Here is a 22910-nt window from a genome sequence, read left to right as displayed (position 1 = left end):
CACAAAGTAGTCGACAAATATTAGCTATCGCTGTTTTTTTTAAATCAAGACTGTCACAGGCACACCCTACAGAGATCTTTTATTCAAAGTGTGTCTGTGTGCACACATGTGTGTGTCTGTTCACGTGTCCCAAGAAAGAAAGATTTAGAATATGGATATCTAACTAGTTAGCTCTTTCTCTGCCTGTGTTTGAATTTTAGCTCCACCATTTCCAACTGTGTGACTTAGACAAGTTCCTTGACCTCCTTATGCCTCAGTGTCTTTACCCGTAAAACAGACATAATAAAGTATCTACGTCATAGTCTTCTGAGGATTAAATTAATTAATACCTATGAAGCTCTTACTTTTGTGTTGGTCATATAGTAATCACTCAATAAACATTTGCTATTATTATTATCAACAGTAAGAATATCAAATGCTAAGAAAAACCAGGTGTGATAGGAATTCTCACTACAGATATGAACATCAATTGAGGATTCAGTGTTTTAGGAGTAGTTTGACAGTATGTATCTGAAGTGTTAAAAATTGCTTTGGACTTACCAATTTTATCTTCGGGCACATACCCCAAGATATGGCAGGCAGAATAATGACCCCTCAAAGATGTCCACATCCTAATCCCTGAAGCCTGTGAAATGTTTCCTTACATGGCAATGGGGACTTTGCAGATATGACTAAGGATCTTATTAAAAAGAGGAGATTATACTGGCTTAAGATGATAGGCCTGATGTAATCACAAGAAGGATGGAGGAGGGTTAGAGTCAGAGAAGGAGATGTGATGAGGAAAGCAGAGGTCAGAGAGAAAGATTCGAAGATGCTACACTTCTGGCTTTGAAGATGCAGGAAGGGGTCATAAGCCACCTGTAGGTGACCTAAAGACACTGGAGAAGGCCAGGAAACAGATTCTCTCCTATGGCCTCCAGAAGGAACCAGCCCCGGCAACACCTTGATTTTAAGACATCTGACCTCCAGAACTGTAAGATAATATATTTGTGTTGCTTTAAGCCACTAAGTTTATGGTAAATTGTTATAGCAGCAATAGAAAACTAATATATAAGGCAATAACAGAGATGTAGAGAAAAGATTCACATGAAGTATAAATGTTATTTTATTTATAATAGTGAAAATTACAAGCAACCTAATTGTGGAAATTCCATAAAATGGAATGTCACACAACCATTAAAAACCAAGTTTACAAAAATACATTTAATAGCAAGGAAAAATTCAAGATATTCTAAGTGAAAAAAGAAAGCTATAATTTAATGTTCATGGACACATGCAGAATGCAGACTGAAAACATATCATCTAAATCCTCAGCAGGGTTTATCCCTGCATGAACATCACATATGACTTTTATTTTTAAATTTTCTTCTTCATTTGTGTAGCATCAGTACTTGCGCAGACTATAATCTCTGGAGGAAAGAATACGGCATGTCTATATGTATCCCCATCACACAACACAGTAACTAACACAGAAACCAGTCATAATTATGTCCTGAATGAATAAATGAGTATGTTTTCAGTATTTCCCAATTTTTAACAAATGTATTATAGATACAGTTAAAAATAAAAAGAGCACTAAATGTAAAAATGATTTTTTTGGGGGGGGGCCACACCATGCGGCATGTGGGATCTTAGTTCCCCGACCAGGGGTCGAACCCGTGCCCCCTCCATTGGGAGCCCAGAGTCTTAACCACCAGACCATCAGGGAAGTCCCCCAAAATGATATTTTTAAAATATTCAACTTCACTAGTAATCAAAAAATTAAAATAACAATTTCACCTAGTAAATTCTATAGTCTTAAATACTATATTGGCATATCTATGGTCACACAAACACTATGAGATTTAACTGGTATGTCCTTTTAAAAAGGAACTTGACAATATCATCAATCTTTAAAATGCTCATATCCTATAACTTATTCACTCATTCAACAAATATTAATTGAGCATCTGCTCTGTGCAAGCACTATTCTTGATGCCAGGGATACAACAGTGAACAAAACAGAACAAAACAAACAAATCCTTACACACACAAAACAAAACTCCCACACAAAACATCCCAACCTTATAGAGCTTACGTTTTAGAAGGAGAGGCAATTAAAAACATAAACAAGTAAAACAGTACGATGGGCAGTAATTAGTGCTGAGGGTAAAAATCAAACAGAAAGGGGCATGGGGAGGCAGGGCAGAGGGTGCAGTTTTGGATACTGGCCAGGGAAGCCCTGAGAAGATGCCATTAGAGTAAACACGAAGGACTAGGCGTGTGTCTGTGTGGGGAGCAGCCTCCCAGGCAAGGGAGCAGCAAGTGCAACCACACTGAAACAGGAATGTTCTTGGTGCGCGTAGGACAGCAAGACCACCATCCCCACTCCACTCCCTGAGCTCATGCTGAGAGCAGGACAATGTGCATCCTCCCCGACCTATTTCTGTGTCCACATTCATCCACATTACACACACACACATACTGTACGTACGTGCCCAAATATAAGACAACTAGCATAAAAGCCAGTTGCCCATTTTCCACATGAGAATATCCAAAATTAGATGTACAGCCATTTCCATTATATAGACGATGAAAGGAAATGACTTCATATTATATAATTTATTAATTTCATTATATAAACATATTTCAAATAACAGTCTTATTATGTTCATTTAGAAATATTACTTTTTCCACTCAAATTTCATGAAACAATTTTATTCTATATGCATCTTTGAAATCATGGTCTTTATCATCCATAAAGCCACTTTTCAAGTTATCTAACACAGTTTTCAAAAGCACATCAACTTTTGTTCAGAGTTACTTAAGATCTAGCGTTTTTTGAATTCATGCATGATGATGTCACTGGAAATTTTATGCCAACCACAAATACCGATTAGCTATTTGTGATCTCCACAAAGTAACCCTGTACTGTATTGCTTTGTAATGTAATTTCTAGAAGGTTTGTTTACAGTGATATCTAATACCTGTAATGGTAAGGTCATCCTCCCAAAAATTATCTCTAAATTCAGCTGTATGATTTTTCATCAATTCCATCAAGTGACCTCAACAAGCATCCTAAACTGGTATTAAGTTTTTTCAGGCTAATGTAACTTATCCAAGCAGCATTTTATTACTTTGCTGTTCAAAATACAGTAGTTGAGGAATATGAAGATCCTTCATGAGAACTAAAATATAAGGTCATATCCTCTTTTTGGAGTACTATAACTTTTGGGGGAAAAATGAATATATTGCATTGAAGAACTTATGACAAATATGTCTTTAAGGGCATATGTATATATGTTTGGGTTTTGGTTTTGTTTTTATTTTAAATAGTGAAATCACAAGCCCTTTGATGTTACAATCACGGGAGAAATGCAAAAGAATCTCGTATTAGAAACAGATCTCTGGATTTTAAGTATGTTTCCCTAGCCAAGTACTGAAATGCCAACCCACAAAAAAATCTGTAAAATTATAGATTCACATCTTTTCCCCTCAAGCATGGTCATCAACATTCTGACAGTTCAAAATTAACTGAAGGAAATCTCATTGGATGGAGAGTAAAGCAGAGAGAAATGATCAGTAGTAAGCAAAAATCAATAAACATTTTTTTCTTTTTAACAATCAACTCAGCAAATAATAACCACAAAAGTAAAATGAGGCCACAAAAATAAAATGCCTTCTAAAGAAACAGAGAAATTACTCTGGAACTTTATTACCATCTGAATCGCAGTGATTTTAGGAAAAAAATGTAAATAAGGTAAAATTACTTATTTAGTATCTCTTATTTGATCTATTAAAGTTCAAAGTACTTCTAACTAGAATTGCGTAACTGTAAAGCCTTTGAATTATGGATTCTTTTTGGACTGAAATTCACCTATAATTAAGGAACATGCCATAGTCTATGAGGGTCATGTATGTGCTAAAAGGCTCTGGCATTTGTTGCTTAAATTAAGTCTCATTCACTGAGTACAAAGGGATTATTAAATTCGCTATTAAGTTTGAACAAAAATCACTAATAGATGCTGAAGAACTATTATGATTAACTCTCTAATAGAGTTGTTTTACTTTAGTCCAAGGGTTTTTGCTAGGTTTGTGGTGATTAAACGTCCCAGAATGAAAAGAACTAGTGGATAAAAGTAAAAGCAACTATTGATCCAGGTAAACTAATGGTATTTATAGTATTTTTTTAATCTCAACATACAATCTACCTATTTTCCAAAACTGAGATGTATTTTTTTTTTAGCTTTTAGGCAGGATGAAAGCTGATTGGCACTACTTCTGAAGAGCACGTTTTAGAAATATTCCTGATAATTTTCCAAGGGCAAAGCAAAAAGCCAACAGAAATCCTAAGAAGGCTCTAGACACCAACAAATACCAAATTCTACATGTAACATTAAACTCATACACCTTTATGATAATAATCATTCTGTAATCACTTATAGATTTGCTGTCATACAAATCAACCTCTTCCTTTCAACTTTCCTTTAATACTCTTCCTTTCAACTTCGCATACAAAGAGGTAATATTTCCTGTCAACTTTCCAAACAAAGAGGTAACATTTCTTGACAGGAATAAAAGGATAAAAATAAAAAACTTGAACTTCATTATTTTCACCATATCTCATTACTAACACACAATTAAAATTCTACATTGAGTTAAAACCAACTTATTCTCAATAGACGTGATTATTTTGAGAAATGTTTTATCATGTGGTACAGAAAAAAATCTCTATTATCTATTAAAATTTCACATATAATCATGCATACAAAAACCTTTCATGATTCTACTCGTTTGGCCACTCTCCAACACACAAACACACACACACACATATACACATTTGTTCTGTGTCCTGCATAACACCTATTATCCCTCAAAACACTACCTATGGACCACCTTTGGGAAATGCTGACTTAGCTCATCCAAAAAAAAAAAAAGAGAGAGATCTTTATGATTCAGACTTAATAACTAAGCTTAAGCTTGTCACAGTATAATGGTGTCTACTTCAAGCTATACATATTTCATAGCAAACATGACCCTTGTTCATTTATTCATTCATTCAACAAATATGCATAAGTGATGTTCTAGACAAAATCTATCCTATTATGGAACTTATATTCTAGTGTGGGGGCAAACAACAAATAAATAAGTATGTAAGTATATAATATGCCTAACAATGAAAAGTACTACGGGAAAAAATTAAGCAGAGTTAAGCCAGACAGTGTGGGAGAAGGAACTGGTTCAATTTTTATATATGTTGGTTAGAGAATGTCTCACTAGCAGCAACCTGAAGAAAACGAGGGAGCAGGTCTGGCAGATATGAGAGAACTTTCTAGAACAGAAAGAAGAGATACTGCAAAGGTCCAGAGATGGGAGCATGCTTGTATTGTAGGAGAAACAGCAAAGAGACTGTTATTAGGGACTGAATGTTTATGTCCCCTGAAAATCCATATGTTGAAACTTTACCTCCCAATGTGATGGTATTAGGAGGTGGGGCCTTTGGGAGGTCATTAGAATTAGGAGTAGGTGAATGAGGGTGGAGCCCTCATGAACAGGATAAGTGCCCTTAAAAAGTCATGAGAGAGCTTGCTTCCCCTCTGCTCCCCGCCAAGTGAGGACATGATGAGAAGGCAGCACTCCGCAACCTGGAAGAGGGCCCTCACCAGACTTCAACCATGCTGCCACCAAGATCTTGAACTTCCCAGACTTCAGAACTGTGAGAAATTAATTTCCGTTGTTTATGAACCACCCCATCTCTAGTACTCTGTTAGAGCAGCTCAGACTGACTCAGCCAGCGGGCAAGCCTGGAATGGAGTGAGCGGGGAGAGGCGCAGGGGATACAGGCAAAGAGAACAGGGCTGGCTCCAGATCAAGGAGGCCCGTGGGTTAAGGACTCTGGCTTTTACTGAGTAAAATGAGACACCTCTCAGAAGTTTTAATCAGAGGAGTGACTTCTGTGACATATTTCTGAAGGATCACGCTGACCACTGTGTTGAAAATAAACTAGAGGTGATAGAGCAGAAGCAAGGAGACCAGTAAAAAGGCGATCGCAATAATTGTCAGGTTTCCTGAAAAAGAACCCAAGGCAAAGTTTGGCTTCAAATGCTTTTTCTGGGAGGTAAAACCCCAAAGTAGCAAAAGTGAAGGTAGTGAGGAAGGGAAGGAGGGAAAGCAAACAAAAGGCAGTGCTTTACTAAATCAGTCACAGCTTCACTAAAAGCCCAGCTAACTGTGCTCTCAGAAGGCCTGGGTAAGACAGGCTGTCTTGGCGGAGGGACACATCACAGGGGACAGAAGCCCTGCAGTGAAGACGCAACGAGGTCTGAGCAGCACTTCCCATGCGCCCATCTGCACTTGGGCGGGGACGCGGGTGGGGGAGGAAGGGGAGGCGGTGCCTCTGCTGAGCCCTCCCTCAGCCTTTCTCTTTGTGGTCTAGTCACCCCATGAGGGTGTCCAGGAACAGTACTCCTGTGTCCCCTCTAGTTGCACACTACAACCACACTCACAACACTTCTGACACAAGATGTGAGTTTTTTCCCTACACGAAGCGGTTCTCTGTGACACCAGCTGGATGCCCACAGCTCAGTTCAATTCTGACAGTATCTGCCTGAAGATGGCTTCAGATCGCACCAGTTCCGGGCTCAGCCCCACAAGACTGCCCCACTTCAGACACCAGCTTCAAATAGGAAATCCCCAGGTTAACCACAACTTCTATCCAACTTAACTGCAAATCAGAGGTTCCCATGACCCCCCCTCCTTGGATTTGATCATTTCTAGAACATCTCACAAAACTCAGGGAAACACTTACTTAACGTTTACCAGTTTATTATATAATGAAGGATATTTTAAAGGATACAGATGATAAACAGCCAGATGAAGAGATACATAGGGCAAGTTCTGGAAGGGTCCCGAGTGCAGGAGCTTCTGTTCTCACGGATTGGGGTGCACAGCCCTCCCAGCACGTGGATACCTTCCCCAACCCAGAAGTCTACAAACCCTATACATTTAGGATTTTTATGGAAGCTTTATCATGTAAACATGATCAGTCATTGACAATCTCCAGCCCCTTTCTCTTTCCCAGAGGATGGGGGTAGGGCTGAAAGTTCCAAGCTTCTAATTATCACTTTATCTTTCTGGTGACCAGTCCCCATTCTGAAGCCATCCAGGAGCCCAACAAGAGCCATCTCATTAGTACAAAAGACATTCCTGTCACCCAGGGAATTCTAAGAGATTTAGGAGCTCTGTGTCAGGAACCAGGGTCAAAGACCAAATATTAGAACCAAAGATGCCCCTAGTGCTCTTATCACTTAGGAAATTACAAGGATTTTAGGAACTAGGGGTGTGTGTGTATATATATATATTTCCCCCCCCCCACCATTGTTTCACACGTATGACTCTCCCTTCCTCTCCACTTAGAGTCATGGTATCCAACCCCTCCTGACAGCTGCTGGAGCACCTAGATCCCAGGTCCACAGCCTGGTGCTTCATCTGAGTGCAGACACCGCAGAGAAACTGAGCATCCTGAGGGTGAGAGCCAAGCCCCGACCCCCAGCAGTGCTACGGGATGAAGCAAGGGCAGGAGAATCGGGGGCTACACTGAACACGCAGCTCAGGGCCCAGGAGACTGATGAAACAGGACACGGATGAGGTGGTAAAGGTGAAGACGGAGAGAAAGGATGGAATTATAAACACGGCTTGAAGGTAGAGCCTATGGAATTTGCTGATGTGAGTGAAAGAGAAGACACAGAGATGACTCCAAGACCTAGGGCTGGGCCCCTGGAAGAAGGGGGACGTCTATCACTGGGATGAGGAAGGCCGCAAGGGGAGCACATTTGGGAGGAGTAAGGAGAACCAGGAGCTCAGTTTTGCACATCTTTAGAACAAAACAGGGATAACGGGAACACTGACAAATCCCACCGCGTAGAAAAACTACAGAGAAGCTTACTTTAGACTTAGTCAAAGCTGTCGATATAATCAGACAGCTTGCTGCCTTCCGGCATCTCCCCCCACAGCTCCATTGGTGTCCTCTTGCTGCCCATCAGGCATTTCCCAAGACAGCCGAGGAACGCTATTACACAGGACGCTAACGATGCTCCCCTCTCTCGCTAAAAAAAAAAAAAAAAGCGTACCCTGCTCATATGCATGGGGAAGTGCTGTTTTAAGCCAAACAGCGTCTTTGTTGCAGGGCTTCTCAACATCTGGGATACATTAATGCGTCCTGAGAGTGATTCAAGGGGCAAAATCATGTGAAGTTTTCTGAACTTACTTAACCATCAAGGCACACCGATTAATTCCTCAGAAGACTGTTGCATAGGGTATCAGCCAGGAAGTGGCAACTAATCCAAGAACTCATTTTAATCCTTATTTCACTTGGCTTGTATTATCCGATCAGTCCTCGAGATCCCCTCCTCTCTCTATTTTCATGGCACAATGTTCTCTTGGTTCTACTTCTTGCTCTCTAATTTTCCTTCTCAGTTTCTCTCCTTGAATACTACAGTAAGTCCCCTACATACAAATCCTCAAGTTGCGAACTTTCAAAGATGTGAATGTGCGTTCGCATGTCCAATCACATAAGTTAGTTCACGTGTCTGGCGTACACTGTCACGTGCGTGCATCTTCTACAAGTGGTTGTGCTTTTGTGTACTTTACTGTACAGTACTGTATAGAGTAAAGTAGTACAGTATCTTTATTTCAAGCCCAGGATGTCCGGAAGCAAGCGTAAAAGCAGAGGTGATGTAGCTGGTACTGCTAGGAAGCGCCAAGCGATAACAATGGAAACTGTACTGTAAGATTAAAAATGTTTTCTTTATTTTTTGCGTTTGTTCTTTATGTATTATTTGTGTGAAAAGTATTATAAACCTATTACAGTACTATATAGCCGATTGTGTTAGGTGGGTACCTAGGCTAACTTTGTTGGACTTACGAACACGCTCTAGGAACCGAACTCGTTCGTATGTAGGAGACTTACTGTATTTATCTACCTAGCCAAAAAAACCATCGCCCTCGGTGTTCCATCTTGTTGGTCCTCTTCTCTGTACACTCGCATATAGAGAGAAATAAATCCCTGTCTCCAGTCCTCTCTCCCTCAGCCCAAAATGCACAATTTCCATGGGTCCCAAGGAAAACTCAAACTCTGTAACTCTAAAATGGAACCTATTATTTCTCCCCAACCTTGACTGTACCATCTGTTAAATCATCCAAGTCAGAAATCTGGGTACCTAACATCCCAATAACTACCAGGTTTTGCTGACTTCCAGATCCTGTATGTCTTGTGAGTAAAAGTCTTCTCCATTTATTGGCTCTGCCTACGTTCATCATCTCTCAACAATCACCTCCTAACTGACCACCTTGCCTCTAATCTCCTCACCCCTCTTGTGGTCATAGGGTAAAATTTCTAGAACATAACCCCAAAAGGTTCATTAACCTTCCTTCACTAATCAGACTTAGAAGATAAAAATCCAAGCACCTTATCAGGTTATACATGGCATTTCATGATTTGGTAACTTGTAAACACCTTCTACTGTCTTGGAGCTTTTATATTGCAATAATATCTTAATACCTGTATGTATCCACATAGACCATGCTATTTCATGCCTGTGTGTCTGTACAGAATTCTCCTTTTGTCTGGTACATACTTTCCCTTTTTTACTATCTGGAAAACTCCCAATCATCCTTCAAAATCCTGCTTGGTAAAAATATCATAACAAAATTGAACCACAAACGCCAATTATAAAAAAGAATATACCAATGGCCACATAAACAAGCCACAAAATTAATACAAATAACAAGCATATGAAAATGTTCAACTTCCTAAGTAACATCATCAGTACTATTTATATATTATGTACCAGGAACTATACTAGCTCTATATATACACTGTTTCATTAAATCCTAACAAGCCTATAAAGTTAGTATTGTTATCCCAATTTTATCAATAAGGGAATCCAACACAACTAAGAGGAAAAAGCTAGTTACAATTAATGTGGGAAAAAGAAAAGGAACTAACATTTACTGAGTACCCACATTATTTTTCATTCATCAACTGTTTCATTTTACATTCATAATACCCTATGAGAAGGTATTATATCCATCTCACATACAGGGTACCTGGGCCCAGAAAATTGAATAATTTTCCAATATTTAGACAGCTAGTATGTGGCAGACCTGTCTTATTCCTAAATAATGGCATTAATTTTATCACTCAGAGAAACACACAGAGTAGTTCAGAAAACACTGGGACAGAGTCCACGAAAATGAACATGAAGTGGATCCAGGCTAGTAAATCTGTTCTCTAGTAGAGAAGGTAAGTAAGCTTTCTAGGGAGTCAAGAGGGCAAAATGGAACATTCCACTCTCTTCAATGCCTTTCTCTTTTACTCTTCATTTTCATTCCATATCATCTATAGTAGCTGTAAATAATTCTTTCCTTCACCAACTTATTCCTGTATAATTCAAATCTAGTCTGAAAGCTCTTTGACAACTTCAAATATTTAATAATCAGTTTCTCCTAAAGGACATTTTTAACAACATATAATAACTTTCTATAACTTTATGATTTTTGATAATAGTTGCCCATATTTACTGAGCACTTACTATGTTCCAAGCACTATTTACTGCTTTATTTTTATTAATTCATAATCTTCACAATTCCCCTTTGAGGTAGGTGTTATTATTATCCTCTTTTATAGAAGAGGACACTGAGGCACAGAAAGTTTCATTTTTCCCCAAGGTCACATAGCTAGGAAGTCCTTCTGACAATATAACTGGGCTCCTAATGAGAGACCTCTCCTTGAGCCTCTCCTACATAAACACTGTCCACTGTTACTCTCCCATGGAGCCAAATAACAATGATTTAAGACCAAGCTGCTGTAAAAACAAGGTATCCTATTTCCAATTATTGGACACTACCAAATGATTGTCAGAAAGAGTTTAAGTATCAAATATTAAAAAGAATGATTTGCAAAATTTTTAAACTATAATACCTGAAGGATTCCTAAAAGCAGTTGGCAAAGTTAATGTAAAATGGGAGGCATTTACTGTTGTTTCTTCCAAGTGAGTGGTTTCTATTCACTCTAAACTCCTCCCCTATCCTATCCTTTTGCTCTCTTCAGTGGACTTCTTAGTTGACTTCTCTAACTGGCTAATTTGGGAAGAATAAACTGGCCAGGGCTGCTCAGCTCCCCCCTCCTCTTGGGAATGCGCTACCCACAGGGAACACACATTCTGCTTGCTTCTCCAGCTGTGCCCGGAAGGTAAGCTGCCGACTTCTCTGGCTGAACATGAGCTGACCCACTTGGCCTTCTCACTAAGCTACATGCTCCAACTCAGCCTTTATTAGTAATAAAAATCATTTAGATTTTGATTTCCTATTTGCCTTATTCTTCTGTTTTGTTTCTCTTTTTGTTCAGAATTAAGGAGTACTATTTATTGAGCTCCCTAAAAAAACCCAATAGATAGGTCCTAACACAGAGTAAATTGGTCATCTATTCATTAACATGGGAGAAGTAATTTGACGTGTGGAATATAGTACAGTAAGTCCCCTACATACGAACAAGTTCCATTCCGAGAGCACATTCGTAAGTAAGTCTAATTTGTTAGTAAGTCCAGCAAAGTTAGCCTAGGTACCCATCTAACACAATCGGCCATATGGTACTGTACTGTAATAGGTTTATAATACTTTTCACACAAATAATACATAACAAACAAACAAACACAAAAAATAAAGAAAACATTTTTAATCTTACAGTACAGTTTCCATTGTTATCGCTTGGTGCTTCTTAGCAGTACCAGCTACAACACCGCTGCTTTTACGCTTGCTTCCACGCTCGCTTCCAGACATCCTGGGCTTGAAATAAAGATACTGCACTACTGTACTCTATACAGTACTGTACAGTAAAGTACACAAAAGCACAACCACTTGTAGAGGATGCACGCACGTGACAACGAACGCCAGAGATGTGAACTAACTTACCTGATTGGACATGTGAATGCAAGCTCGCGTCTTTGAAGGTTTGTAGGTAGAGGACTTACTGTAATAAATATTCTGCAGTGAAGTATGCATTCATTTTTCATCACATAAAAGAAAGGTAATTCTGTCATCCAATGGAAAGTTGGGATGCTCCTCTTTGAATACAAAAAATTCATTCTACATATTTCTTCCTTGTATTTCAAGTTCAGAGAAAAAACAATCTAATAACTCCCATAGATACCAAACAACAAATGATACATATTTTTAAATGGGACACATTTTTGCCTGGCTTTACTTTAAATCTGACAATAAGTCATACAAGAATAACTGTGGGAAAATAGGCACAAAGAGGACATTTTTACAACCTCAAAGGATAAATATAAAAGAAAAAAGTTCAGCAGTTCAAATTTCAGCCCCTTACAACTGATGTTTCAAAACTACCCCTGGTGACATTCAGATCTACATTTCTTCATAATGTACTTATCCCATTCAGTTATAAGCACACCAAATCACAAAGTAGTTTGGTAGAATCCCAAGTTGGAATATAAGTCATTGAGAAATAAAGACAAAAGAGATTCAGAAAATGAATAACTATGACAGGCCTATCCTTTTAACAGAAAATATTAAGGCTGGGTAATTCTTACTAAATATGAATAAGTATTATGTGGTTAAAACTCAAAACCAACACCTTGAAAGACCTTTCAAAATTATTTGGGAGGGCAAGACGTTTTGCTTTTAAGGCTGTCCCAATAGTTGACTAGATATATAATAGTAATCAGCTAGAGCTTTCCTTTATTCACCACCTTAAACCACATTTGACTCTTTCCCTGATATTATATTTTATGAGAAAAGCAGATTCTTATTTGCTAACCATTCATATTTGCAGGTGTCCTTGCAGGTTCCACTGCTATTTAACTATGAAACTACTACTTCCACTACTTTCTGAAAAATGTTTTCACTTGGAAGATTCTCTAGCCAAAACTCTACAGGCTATGCAGGCATAAATAATATCAAAGTGGTAATAAGTGCTTCCTGTACAGGGGCAAATATGTATTAAAGAATGCAATGACATTTACTATGCTTGTGGCCATCTAGAATCTTTGCCTACGTTTCCTGTTGTTCAAAATTCTGCCACTTTACGAGTCCCTTCTTCCCAAAACTGAAGCCAGAACTCACTCTCCCAGCTTCCTTAGTCTGGCAATGGGATCTAATGGCCACCAACCAACTGCATTCTCACATGACTTCAATTCAGAAATAGCAATGAAAGAAAGCAAATGAGAAAACTCATCTTTTTTGGTAAGAGAGGTGGTAAAGATGCCCCTTTCAGGGCAAAAGTGTGACAGCACTTCTCACCTCCAGTCCCCAGCATTCCTGGTGGAAGCTGTGATGTCAGTATGAGGACTCGTGGGGCCGGTGCCCGGAATGTGGTTCGAGCGGTGCCCCCATTCTCTTGACCTGTTTGTTGGGTGTCCTTTAAATTCTGTGGGCTTCCAAATGCCCTTTAAAAATTTTTTTTCTGCTGATGTTAGCTGGAGAGTGGATCCTGTGGTTTGCAACTACGAATTTTGTATCATACAAAAATTCGGACTAAGCAAACTGTGGTTTTACCAACGTGATGGTAGAGTGAATACCAATTCAATGATAAACTCAATAGTCCGCTACAGAGAACCTGTCACAAGTGTGCTTCTGTGCTAGAGGTGGTACAGGAACAAAGAAAAATACCACAGAATGAGGACTAAGTTAATACACGGACATGCAGATATAAAATAAAGTTAAAAGAAACTTAGAAGATACAGAAGCATCTATGTAGTTACTGCAACAATACAATAGCATTATTGCATATACAGCTAAGGATGAAAGATGTTTATTGATGTATTAAAATGTCCATTGGGTTTGAAGAAAATCTGTCATGCTGCCAAAGAAATTAAATATACCTTTTATAACTACTAGAATTCAGTTACGTGAGAGAAAATATTTATAAATCATATACCTCATAAAAGATCAATATCCAGAATATATACAGAACTCATACAACAGAATAAAAAAGACCCAATTCCAAAATGAGCAAAGAACTTAGACGTTTCTCCAAAGAAGATACACAAATGGCCAATAAGCACATGAAAAAATGTTCAACTTCCTTAGTTATTAGGGAAAATGGAAATCAAAACCACAATGGGATATTTTTTCACACCCATTAGGATGACTATTATCAAAAAAAAAAAAAAGGGAATAACAAGTCAAGAATGTGGAAATAAAGAAATTGGAACCTTCATACATTGCCCTTGGGAATATAAAATGGTGCAGCCACTAAAGAAGACAATTTAGTGGTTCTTCAAAAAGTTAAACACAGAGTTACCATATGATCCAGCAATTCTACTCCTCGGTATATATTCAAAAGAACTAAAAACAGGGACTCAGATACATACATATAAACCAATGTTCACAGCAGTATTATTCACCATAGCCAACGGGTGGAAACAGCCCATGGGCCCATCAACAGATGAATGGATAAGCAAGGGTGGAAACAGCCCATGGGCCCATCAACAGATGAATGGATAAGCAAAATATGGTATATGCATATAATGGAAAATTATTCAACCGTAAAAAGGAATGAAGTACTGATACATACTACAACATGGATGAACCTTGAAAACATCACACTAAGTGAAATAAGCCAGACACAAAAGGACAAATATTATATAACTGCACTTATATAAGGTACCCAGTAAAGACAAATTAGTAGAGACAAAGCGGAATAGTGGTCACCGGGGGCTGGGGGAGAGGAGACGGGGCGCTGTTATTTAGAGTATAGAGTTTCTGTTTGGGATGATGAAAAAGTTCTGGAAACAGACAATAGTGATGATTGCACAACACTGTGAATGTAGTACTTAAGCTACCAAATACACTTAAAAATGGTTAAAATGGCACATTTTGTTATGTATATTTTACTGCAGAAAAAATTCAGTCATAAACCTTATCTAGAAATTTGCCAAAATTTAAATTCAGTATTATTCCTGTTGGCTGCTTCTTATTATTTAAGATATAGATTCAATTAGTGGATCTAACTAGAAAAATGGCAACATAGATAGCATCGTTAAGAGGTCGGGTTAAGAGACCTAGGTTACAGGGACTTCCCTGGTGGTCCAGTGGTTAAGACTCCGGCTTCAACTAAGATCCCACATGCCACGTGGGCAAAAAATCTAAAAACTTTTTTTTAATTAAAAAAAAAAAAGAGACCTAGGTTACAGTACTGGCAACACAGAGAAAGAAGACCTGCAAGCCTGGAAAAGAGAAGCAGGGGAGAGATAAGGTTGAAGAGATGGACAGAAGCCAGATCTCACAGGCCTACTAAGAAGAGGGGGCTGTGATTCTAACCTCAGAGGGAAACCACTGAAGCAGAGGAGTGACACGATCCAGTTTACTGGGTAAGAGATCACTTTGTTGCTATGTGGAGAAAGGATGGAGTAGGAAAGCAGAGTGGAAGCAGTTGCGAAGGAAGCAGGGGAGCAGTTGGGAAACTGTTTTTAATAATTTAAGTGAAAGATGATATAGCTTAGATTCGGGATGGTAGCAGTAGTAATAGAAATATGTGTACAAATTCAGGTTGCATTGGCTAGTAGGAGGGAAAATATCTAACTATTTCATTAACCCCCCAAAAGATGCAGATTAAAATTATACAATTTCCCCTATCAAATTCACAAAGGTTAAAAATGGATAATACAAACCCTGAGGAATATGTAGTTTGAGGAGGCACTCAGAAACCTCTGAGAAGCAATTTGCTACGTTATCAAAAGTCTTTAAAAATTCTCATAATTTTTGACTTAGTACCTAGCACATAGTCTTTTATTAATTAATTTGACTTCTAGAAAACACACTAAAGAGAAAAATCAAGGTTTATGCTCAATAATTAATTGCAGCACATTTATACTTGCAAAAAAAATGGGGGGAAACATGTAACATTCAACACTTAAGGAGTAGCTGAATTATAGCTTGTGATAAAGCACTATGTAACCGTTAAAATCATGTTCATTAAGGGGTTTCAAGATACGGAGAAAATGCTGACATTATACAATCCTAGAAAATTAACTAAGAGAGCAAATAATGTTAAAGTTTTGTTCTGTTTTCCTGCTGGTAAATTTTGGTATGCGAACTGAACATAGAGAGCCATCAAATAATTGGTAGGTAATAAAAATTTAATAATCACTAACCTCTTCTAGAATCAAAACTCAATATATATGCTCAGAAAATTTATGTGCTCAACTCATTACGTACTGTCCGTATGTTACGGTATTAGTCTCTTGTTATCTTTGGTACTAAAAAAAAGGAAGCAGGGAAGTTTCAGTTTTGCCGTTGTCATAGTAATTTAAGAATAAACATGTGCGTTCCAAATCTATTTGTCACTCTATACCTCCAGGGCCTAGCACAGTACCTGGAACATAAGAGGAGCTCAATAAATATTTTTGAGTGAATATCACTGAAAATAAACCTTGCAGTTCCAACTTAGCACCAAAGAAAGCTAAAAACCTCAACATGGAAAAGGTACATAAAATCGTGACAATACTTTATAATATTGTGAGTGGTTACAATGTACTAGGCATTATTAAAGGTTTTACCCACTTTTTCTTTAATCCTCATAATTCTCCATCTCTGAATTACTTTTCACGTTGTAAAACCAGGAAACGGGCTCAAAAATGTTAAGGTCACAGGGCAACTAAGTTTGAACTCAGGGCTTCTGGCGCCTAAATGTATCCAGACATGAAGTAACGACAAGATGTTTCTTCTCAATGATCAGAACTGACCGGGATTTTTCTCCAGGCTTCCCCTACAGTTCGGCTGAGTGTTCACTAACTTCTACGTGGCACTGCAGTTATCCCTTTGAAGAGTCGTCCCTCACCGGCAGAACCCAGCCCAGCGACCTCCCCTCCCCCGCTGTGACCTCCTCGAGGGTGAAGGACCGAGCTTCCACGCCGCTGGTGACAGCCATACCGAATTGGGGATCGGCACAGGGCAGGGGGCTCACCCCTCCCCCTTTGGCGGTACCGTTTCGGTTTGGCTTTCCAGCCAAGCCTTGCGGATCAGGACTCACAAACTGGGTCCTGGTAGGCGCCCCGCCCGCCCTTCGGACCAGGCTCGAGGCGGGAGGAAGGGAGCCTCCGGCCGCAGGGGCGGCTGGGGCGCCGAGCCGACGGTTTCTATGACAACCGAGCAACTCCCCCGCCCACACACACACACACACACACACACACACACACACACACACACACACACACACAGAGTTACCCCTGCAGTCTCCGCCCCTAGTGTCTCGCCGCTCCGCCCCTCCCAGGAGCCCGAGCTCTGACCACCAACAACGCGCGAGGGAGGAGGCGGCCTGTGCCCTCTTACCTCTCAGCGCCTGGTGCATACCCCCAATGCCGCTGTACAGCTCCAGGACCCGCAGGGCCTCCATCCCCACGCCGCCGCCGCCGCCGCCGCCGCCGCCGCCGCCGCCGCCGCCGCCGCCGCCGCCGCCGCCGCCGCCGCCGCCGCCGCCGCCGCCGCCGCCGCCGCCGCCGCCGCCGCCGCCGCCGCCGCCGCCGCCGCCGCCGCCTCGGAGCTAGGCCTGCCGGTCCCGTGGCTCCTCCTTCCCCCGCGGCAGCGCCGCTCCCTCGCCTTTGGTTCCGCCGCTTTTCAGTACCCCCCGCCCCCTCCTCCTAAAAGCTCAGGCTCACGGCTTCACAGGACAGCGCGGGGCCTGGGGCTGGCAAAGGTTAGCGGGTGGACAAAGGGCAGAAAGCACCAAGGCCTCCCAAATGAATGGCAGCCACTCCTTGGCCTGATTTACGCTCCATCTTCCTTTTAAGGTGTATTCAGGAGCCTTGGGAGGGAAAAAGAAAATCCTGGGCTCAGTAGAGGGGCAAAATCTGCCTTTGCCTCAAAGTGAATTAACACGGGTTAGAATCCAGAAAAACTTATTTTTCAGGCATGCTGCTTTTCTGTCCCTTGGAAGCCTAAAGCGTCCAAACCTTTCTTCCATTAGCCTTGAGCTGGTGTTGGGCCCTAGCTTGAGTGATGGAGATAAATCAGCCTCTCGCCCAGAGAAGGTGCCAGAGTTACAAGTGCAGAAATCAGCACACGTGCCCCAGAGATCCGGTGTGAGCTAAAACAGAGGACGCCTGCTTGTTAGCGAGGTTCATTCTGTTTTAGCTTGGAAAATACCCCCAAGATAGGAGATGCTGTTCATAGAACTATTTAAGTTACCAAATGCAAGTTCATGTGCCTGACGCACAGTGAGGCCAAATGATACTGAAACGTCTGAGTTGGGAGCAGAGAAAGGTTTATTGCAGGGTGAAGCAAGAATAGGTAGCTCGTGCCCAAAAACCCAGACCACTCCAAAGGACTGTAGCAAAGCCTTTGTAAGGGCCAGGTGAGGGAGGGGTGTCCCAGGGTATGTGATCAGCTCGTGCACAGTTCTCTGATTGGTTGATGGTGATCAATCCTTAGGTGCCAGAAGGTCTGGAGCTAATGCTCATGATCATCAAGTAGTTAATTTCTTCCATTTGGTAGTGGTTTTAGCATCTGAAAAACTCAGGAAATATGCATCAGATACAAATTATCTAGGTACTTAAGAGAGGAACTAAAGCAGAAGCTATGGGGGAGGGGGTCTGTCCCAGGAAGGCCCCATAGTGTCCTGCTCCGTTACAATTACGGCCCTCCAAGTGCTAGGGCCTTGCTTCTCCAAGATAATCCACTGACCAAATTGTTAGAAGCTGGATTACAAACTAAGAAAACGTGGTCATCCCCAGGAGAAGAAATGGTCTCATTGTGAAGTGTTTTTCTATTGTTCCCGTTACCACCACACGTTCACTTTTTTTTTTGGCCTCTTGGTATGTGGAATCTTAGTTCCCCAACCAGGGTTCAAACCCAGGCCCCCTGCATTGGAAGCGCAGAGTCTTAACCACTGGACCACCAGGGAAGTCCCACACACGTTCACTTTTGTTAGGAGAAATTGAGGAGTACCGCTTGTAATAATAACTGATAGAAACATTCACATGTGCTAATGTAATGCTGTTAACAAATAAAAGTATGCCTACTGTGTCTCCGTTATGGAACTGACCCATTTTGATGTGTCCTGTAAAATTTTTTAACCGTAAATGTGTATTGGCCTTTGAATTTTTTTTTGTTTTTTTGTTTTTGGGGGTTTCTTTTGGCTGCATTGGGTCTTCGTTGCTGCGCACGGGCTTCCTCTATTTGCGGTGAGCAGGGGCTACTCTTTGTTGCGGTGCGTGTGCTTCAGTAGTTGTGGCACGTGTGCTCAGCAGTTGTGGCGCACGGACTTAGTTGCTCCGGGCATGTGGGATCTTCCCGGACCAGGGCTCGAACCCGTGTCTCCTGCATTGGCAGGTGGATTCTTAACCACTGCGCCACCGGGGAAGTCCCAGGCCATTCTTCATTCCCCGGTAAAACGTGATGTGGGCTCCTATACTGGACTGCCTACAGGAAGAGAATAGCCTGCTTATGCCAGTTTGAGTAATGAATAAATTACACTCTGATTTTACACAGAAAAAGAATGGTCTTTATGAACTGCACGGAAAATTAAAAAGTAGTCAAACGGAAATAAATTGTCAATAAATGCCCTCAAGAGAAGAAATCATATTCAGAAGAAATTTGAATTGGAAAGACCCAGAGAGCTCATCTACCACATGTGATGATTCCAGACACTTATTCCAGAATGCCTTTTACCAGCTTCTGATCCACCAGCACGAAGATTGTGAGCTGCTAATGAGGGACACCGCGTACTTCACAGGGTAAGGTGTTTGGAGTTGAAGAGCTTGAATTATCAGAAAAACCTTCTTTATAGTCACCTAAAATCCAGTTCCTTTTAGATTTGCCCTCTGCGTTGATTTTGAAGAACTATCCCTCTTCTTTAATGAATTGCATTGTGGTTAAGACTATATGCTTGAAAGCCAAAGAGTGTAGATAAGAAATCGTAGCTCTGCCTCTTCCTAACTGTGTGACTTTGGGAAAGTCACTTAACCTCTCTGAGCCTAAGAGCACATCTAAGATGTGTGAAAATAGAACATGCAACTGCTATGGGGATTCAATGAGAGTTAAGAGCACTTTGCCCAGTACCTGGAACAATATAAATGTATATATGATAAATGGTATCTATATAATGACATTCTCTAAGTGATGCATTCTCAGTCCCTTCAACTGGGTCCTATGGCATGCCTCTGACCTCTGAAGTCAATCACACTCCACTTTGGTGATGCCTGTTTTAGGAGCCATAAGTGAACACGGGGCCCAAACAAGGTCACATCAGCAAGTAGAGTGGTCCAGATGGACACAGACATCTAAGGGCTCTAGAGGAGCTTATGGGAGGCATCCTGGGGTGGCCAGGGCTTGGAGCAGTGTGAAGTAAAGGCTGGATTCGGAAAGCCATAGCCATGACTGAGGGGCTGCTGAGCAAAGAAGAAGCATAGGAAGTCAGAAGGCAGCAGCACACATAATGAGAGACTCCCTCTTAGCTCTTAACTCCCAGAAAGACCATGGCAGCTGTGAAGGTGTGTCTACACATCTGGCAATCTCAGGAAAAAAATTGCTAAAGTGACCTCACCCAGGATTCATGAGCAGGTGAGACCTGGGATGGAGGTGACGGGAAACTTATTATTACCATCCGATCATTTATTGATTCTTTTATGTGCCAGGCACTGAAGAAACTTTTAACTAAAAAATTTTAAGGGTAAAAATCTGCCATCTATTTCTGACCATAAAAATGCCAACAATAAAAAACAATTTAATACCTTCTTCTCTCTAAGCATAGGACTATTTTACCAATTTCATTGAGCTACACTGGCCAGTAGGGTAGCCATTTGCCACATCTGTTGACTTATGTTTAAATTAATTAACATTAAATATTTAGTTCATCAGTCACTTGAGGCACATTTCAAGTAGCACATGTGGCTGGTGGCTCAGCAAAAAGAGACCATTTCTGTCGTCACAAAGTTCTCTTGGACAGAACTACTCAAGAGTGATAGTCTCTTGAAGTTATGACATTCATGGGTAGCCCACCAATAAACGGACAGTGTTGAAATGTGCAGCAATCACTTAATTACTGCATACTGAACACGGATTTAAATAAGTGCCCTAAAATATAGAGTAAAAGGAACGCAAAGAAAAGCAAACCTTGTAGCCAAACATTCATCTTCTTTCTCTGGGGTCCAGACACCTTATTCATAGACTGTCACAAAGGAAAAGAAACAGGAAATAGCAGATGTGTCCTATCAATGACATCATAAATTTCTAAGAGAAAAAGTACAGATGGAAAAATATGAACTTCCTGGAGTCTGGAAGGAATAGTACTTTTCTGCTCTGAAGAATATTCTAGTGACTTCGGATTGTAAACACTATCTTACACTTACCTCAGAAGAAGAAAAAGAAAAAATGGTTTTTTAAATTGGAATCAAGAGGAAATTTCATGTTAGATTTTTTTTGCTGAAAAGCATAGAAACCACGCGGTGTGCCTTATAGCTTTGCCATTTCCAAGGACTCAGTCATAGATTTTGACCTGGATTTTTCTCTTTGAGACGCTTTCTGAAATTTCGACTCAAACAATGTTTTGCAGCAAATTTTAAAGATTACATTTTTTTTAAATTTTTATTTATTTATTTATTTATGGCTGTGTTGGGTCTTCGTTTCTGTGCGAGGGCTTTCTCTAGTTGTGGCAAGCGGGGGCCACTCTTCATCGCGGTGCGCGGGCCTCTCACTATCGCGGCCTCTATTGTTGCAGAGCACAGGCTCCAGACGCGCAAGCTCAGTAGTTGTGGCTCACGGGCCTAGTTGCTCCGCGGCACGTGGGATCCTCCCAGACCAGGGCTCGAACCCGTGTTCCCTGCATTGGCAGGCAGATTCTCAACCACTGCACCACCAGGGAAGCCCTAAAGATTACATTTTAATTAAATTAAAGACAGTGAGATTCTCTATCATTAAAACTGCTTTCGGGCTTCCCTGGTGGCGCAGAGGTTGAGAATCTGCCTGCCAATGCAGGGGACACGGGTTCGAGCCCTGGTCTGGGAAGATCCTACATGCCGCGGAGCAACTAGGCCCGTGAGCCACAACTACTGAGCCTGCGCGTCTAGAGCCTGTGCTCCGCAACGAGAGGCCGCGATAGTGAGAGGCCCGCGCACCGCGATGAAGAGTGGCCCCCGCTTGCCGTAACTAGAGAAAGCCCTCGCACAGAAACGAAGACCCAACACAGCCAAAAATAAAAATAAATTAATTTTAAAAAACTGCTTTCATATGCTCATGGAAAGTTAGAGCAGGAAGGAACCTTAAGGACTATTTGGTCCAGTGTTTTTCCAACTATTTTTAGATGTAGAATCTTTTGTTCAAACAAAATCTCATTTAGAATCAGGGTAGGGACTTCCCTGGCATTCCAGTGGTTAAGACTCTGCGCTTCCACTGCAGGGAGTTTGGGGTTCGATCTCTGGTCAGGGAAGTAAGATCCCACATGCCATGTGGCACGGGCAAAAAATTAAAAAAAAAAAAAATGTATAGAATCAGGGCAGAGAGGGAGAGGTGAGTGAGGGTGCACACACACACACACACACACACACACACAGAGCTGTCCTCTTGTCAAAGCATGGATAATCAGCAGCCCAGAATCACCTCTCCTACTGCCATTGGTCTCCGTAGCTGCGTCTAAGTGACCCGGTGGGACATGGATTGTAAACCACTGATTTCATCCAACCTCAGTTTGAGAGATGAAGACACAGAGATCCAGAGGGATTAGATAACTTGCCCAGGCCCGCAGGTAGGTGGAGAACAGGGAATTCCAACTCACTGGAAAGTCCATAACTTAGTACAAAAGATACTTCATCGGCTCTGCTGTCCCATGCCTGCTGGGCCCCTATCCCCAGATGAAAAGCCCAGGGGTCCAAACAAAAGCAGCCCTAGTCACCAGAATATGGTGCTTCCTGAGAACA

General features: G+C 41.1%; 1 protein-coding gene across 4 annotated transcripts in view; it reads right to left on the bottom strand.

Annotated features, from left to right (window-relative positions):
• TRDMT1 (tRNA aspartic acid methyltransferase 1) overlaps window positions 1–17401 on the bottom strand; it is a 57644-nt gene extending 40243 nt beyond the window's left edge. For 2 of the 4 annotated variants that reach the window (XM_061181550.1, XM_061181549.1), the window contains exon 1: window positions 17332–17401. In XM_061181550.1, the coding sequence (XP_061037533.1) occupies window positions 17332–17395 (64 nt within the window). In that variant the 5' untranslated portion in view covers window positions 17396–17401. Of the gene's footprint in view, window positions 1–16563; window positions 17074–17331 lie in introns of those variants that run through there. The other 2 variants (XM_061181552.1, XM_061181551.1) reach the window with 2 other exon arrangements.
• Window positions 17402–22910: the final 5509 nt, after the last annotated feature.

This window comes from Eubalaena glacialis, chromosome 2, assembly GCF_028564815.1.
Source record: "Eubalaena glacialis isolate mEubGla1 chromosome 2, mEubGla1.1.hap2.+ XY, whole genome shotgun sequence".
NCBI lineage: Eukaryota > Metazoa > Chordata > Mammalia > Artiodactyla > Balaenidae > Eubalaena > Eubalaena glacialis.
Note: the sequence above shows the minus strand (reverse complement) of the source record. Positions and strands in the feature narration are given on the sequence as shown.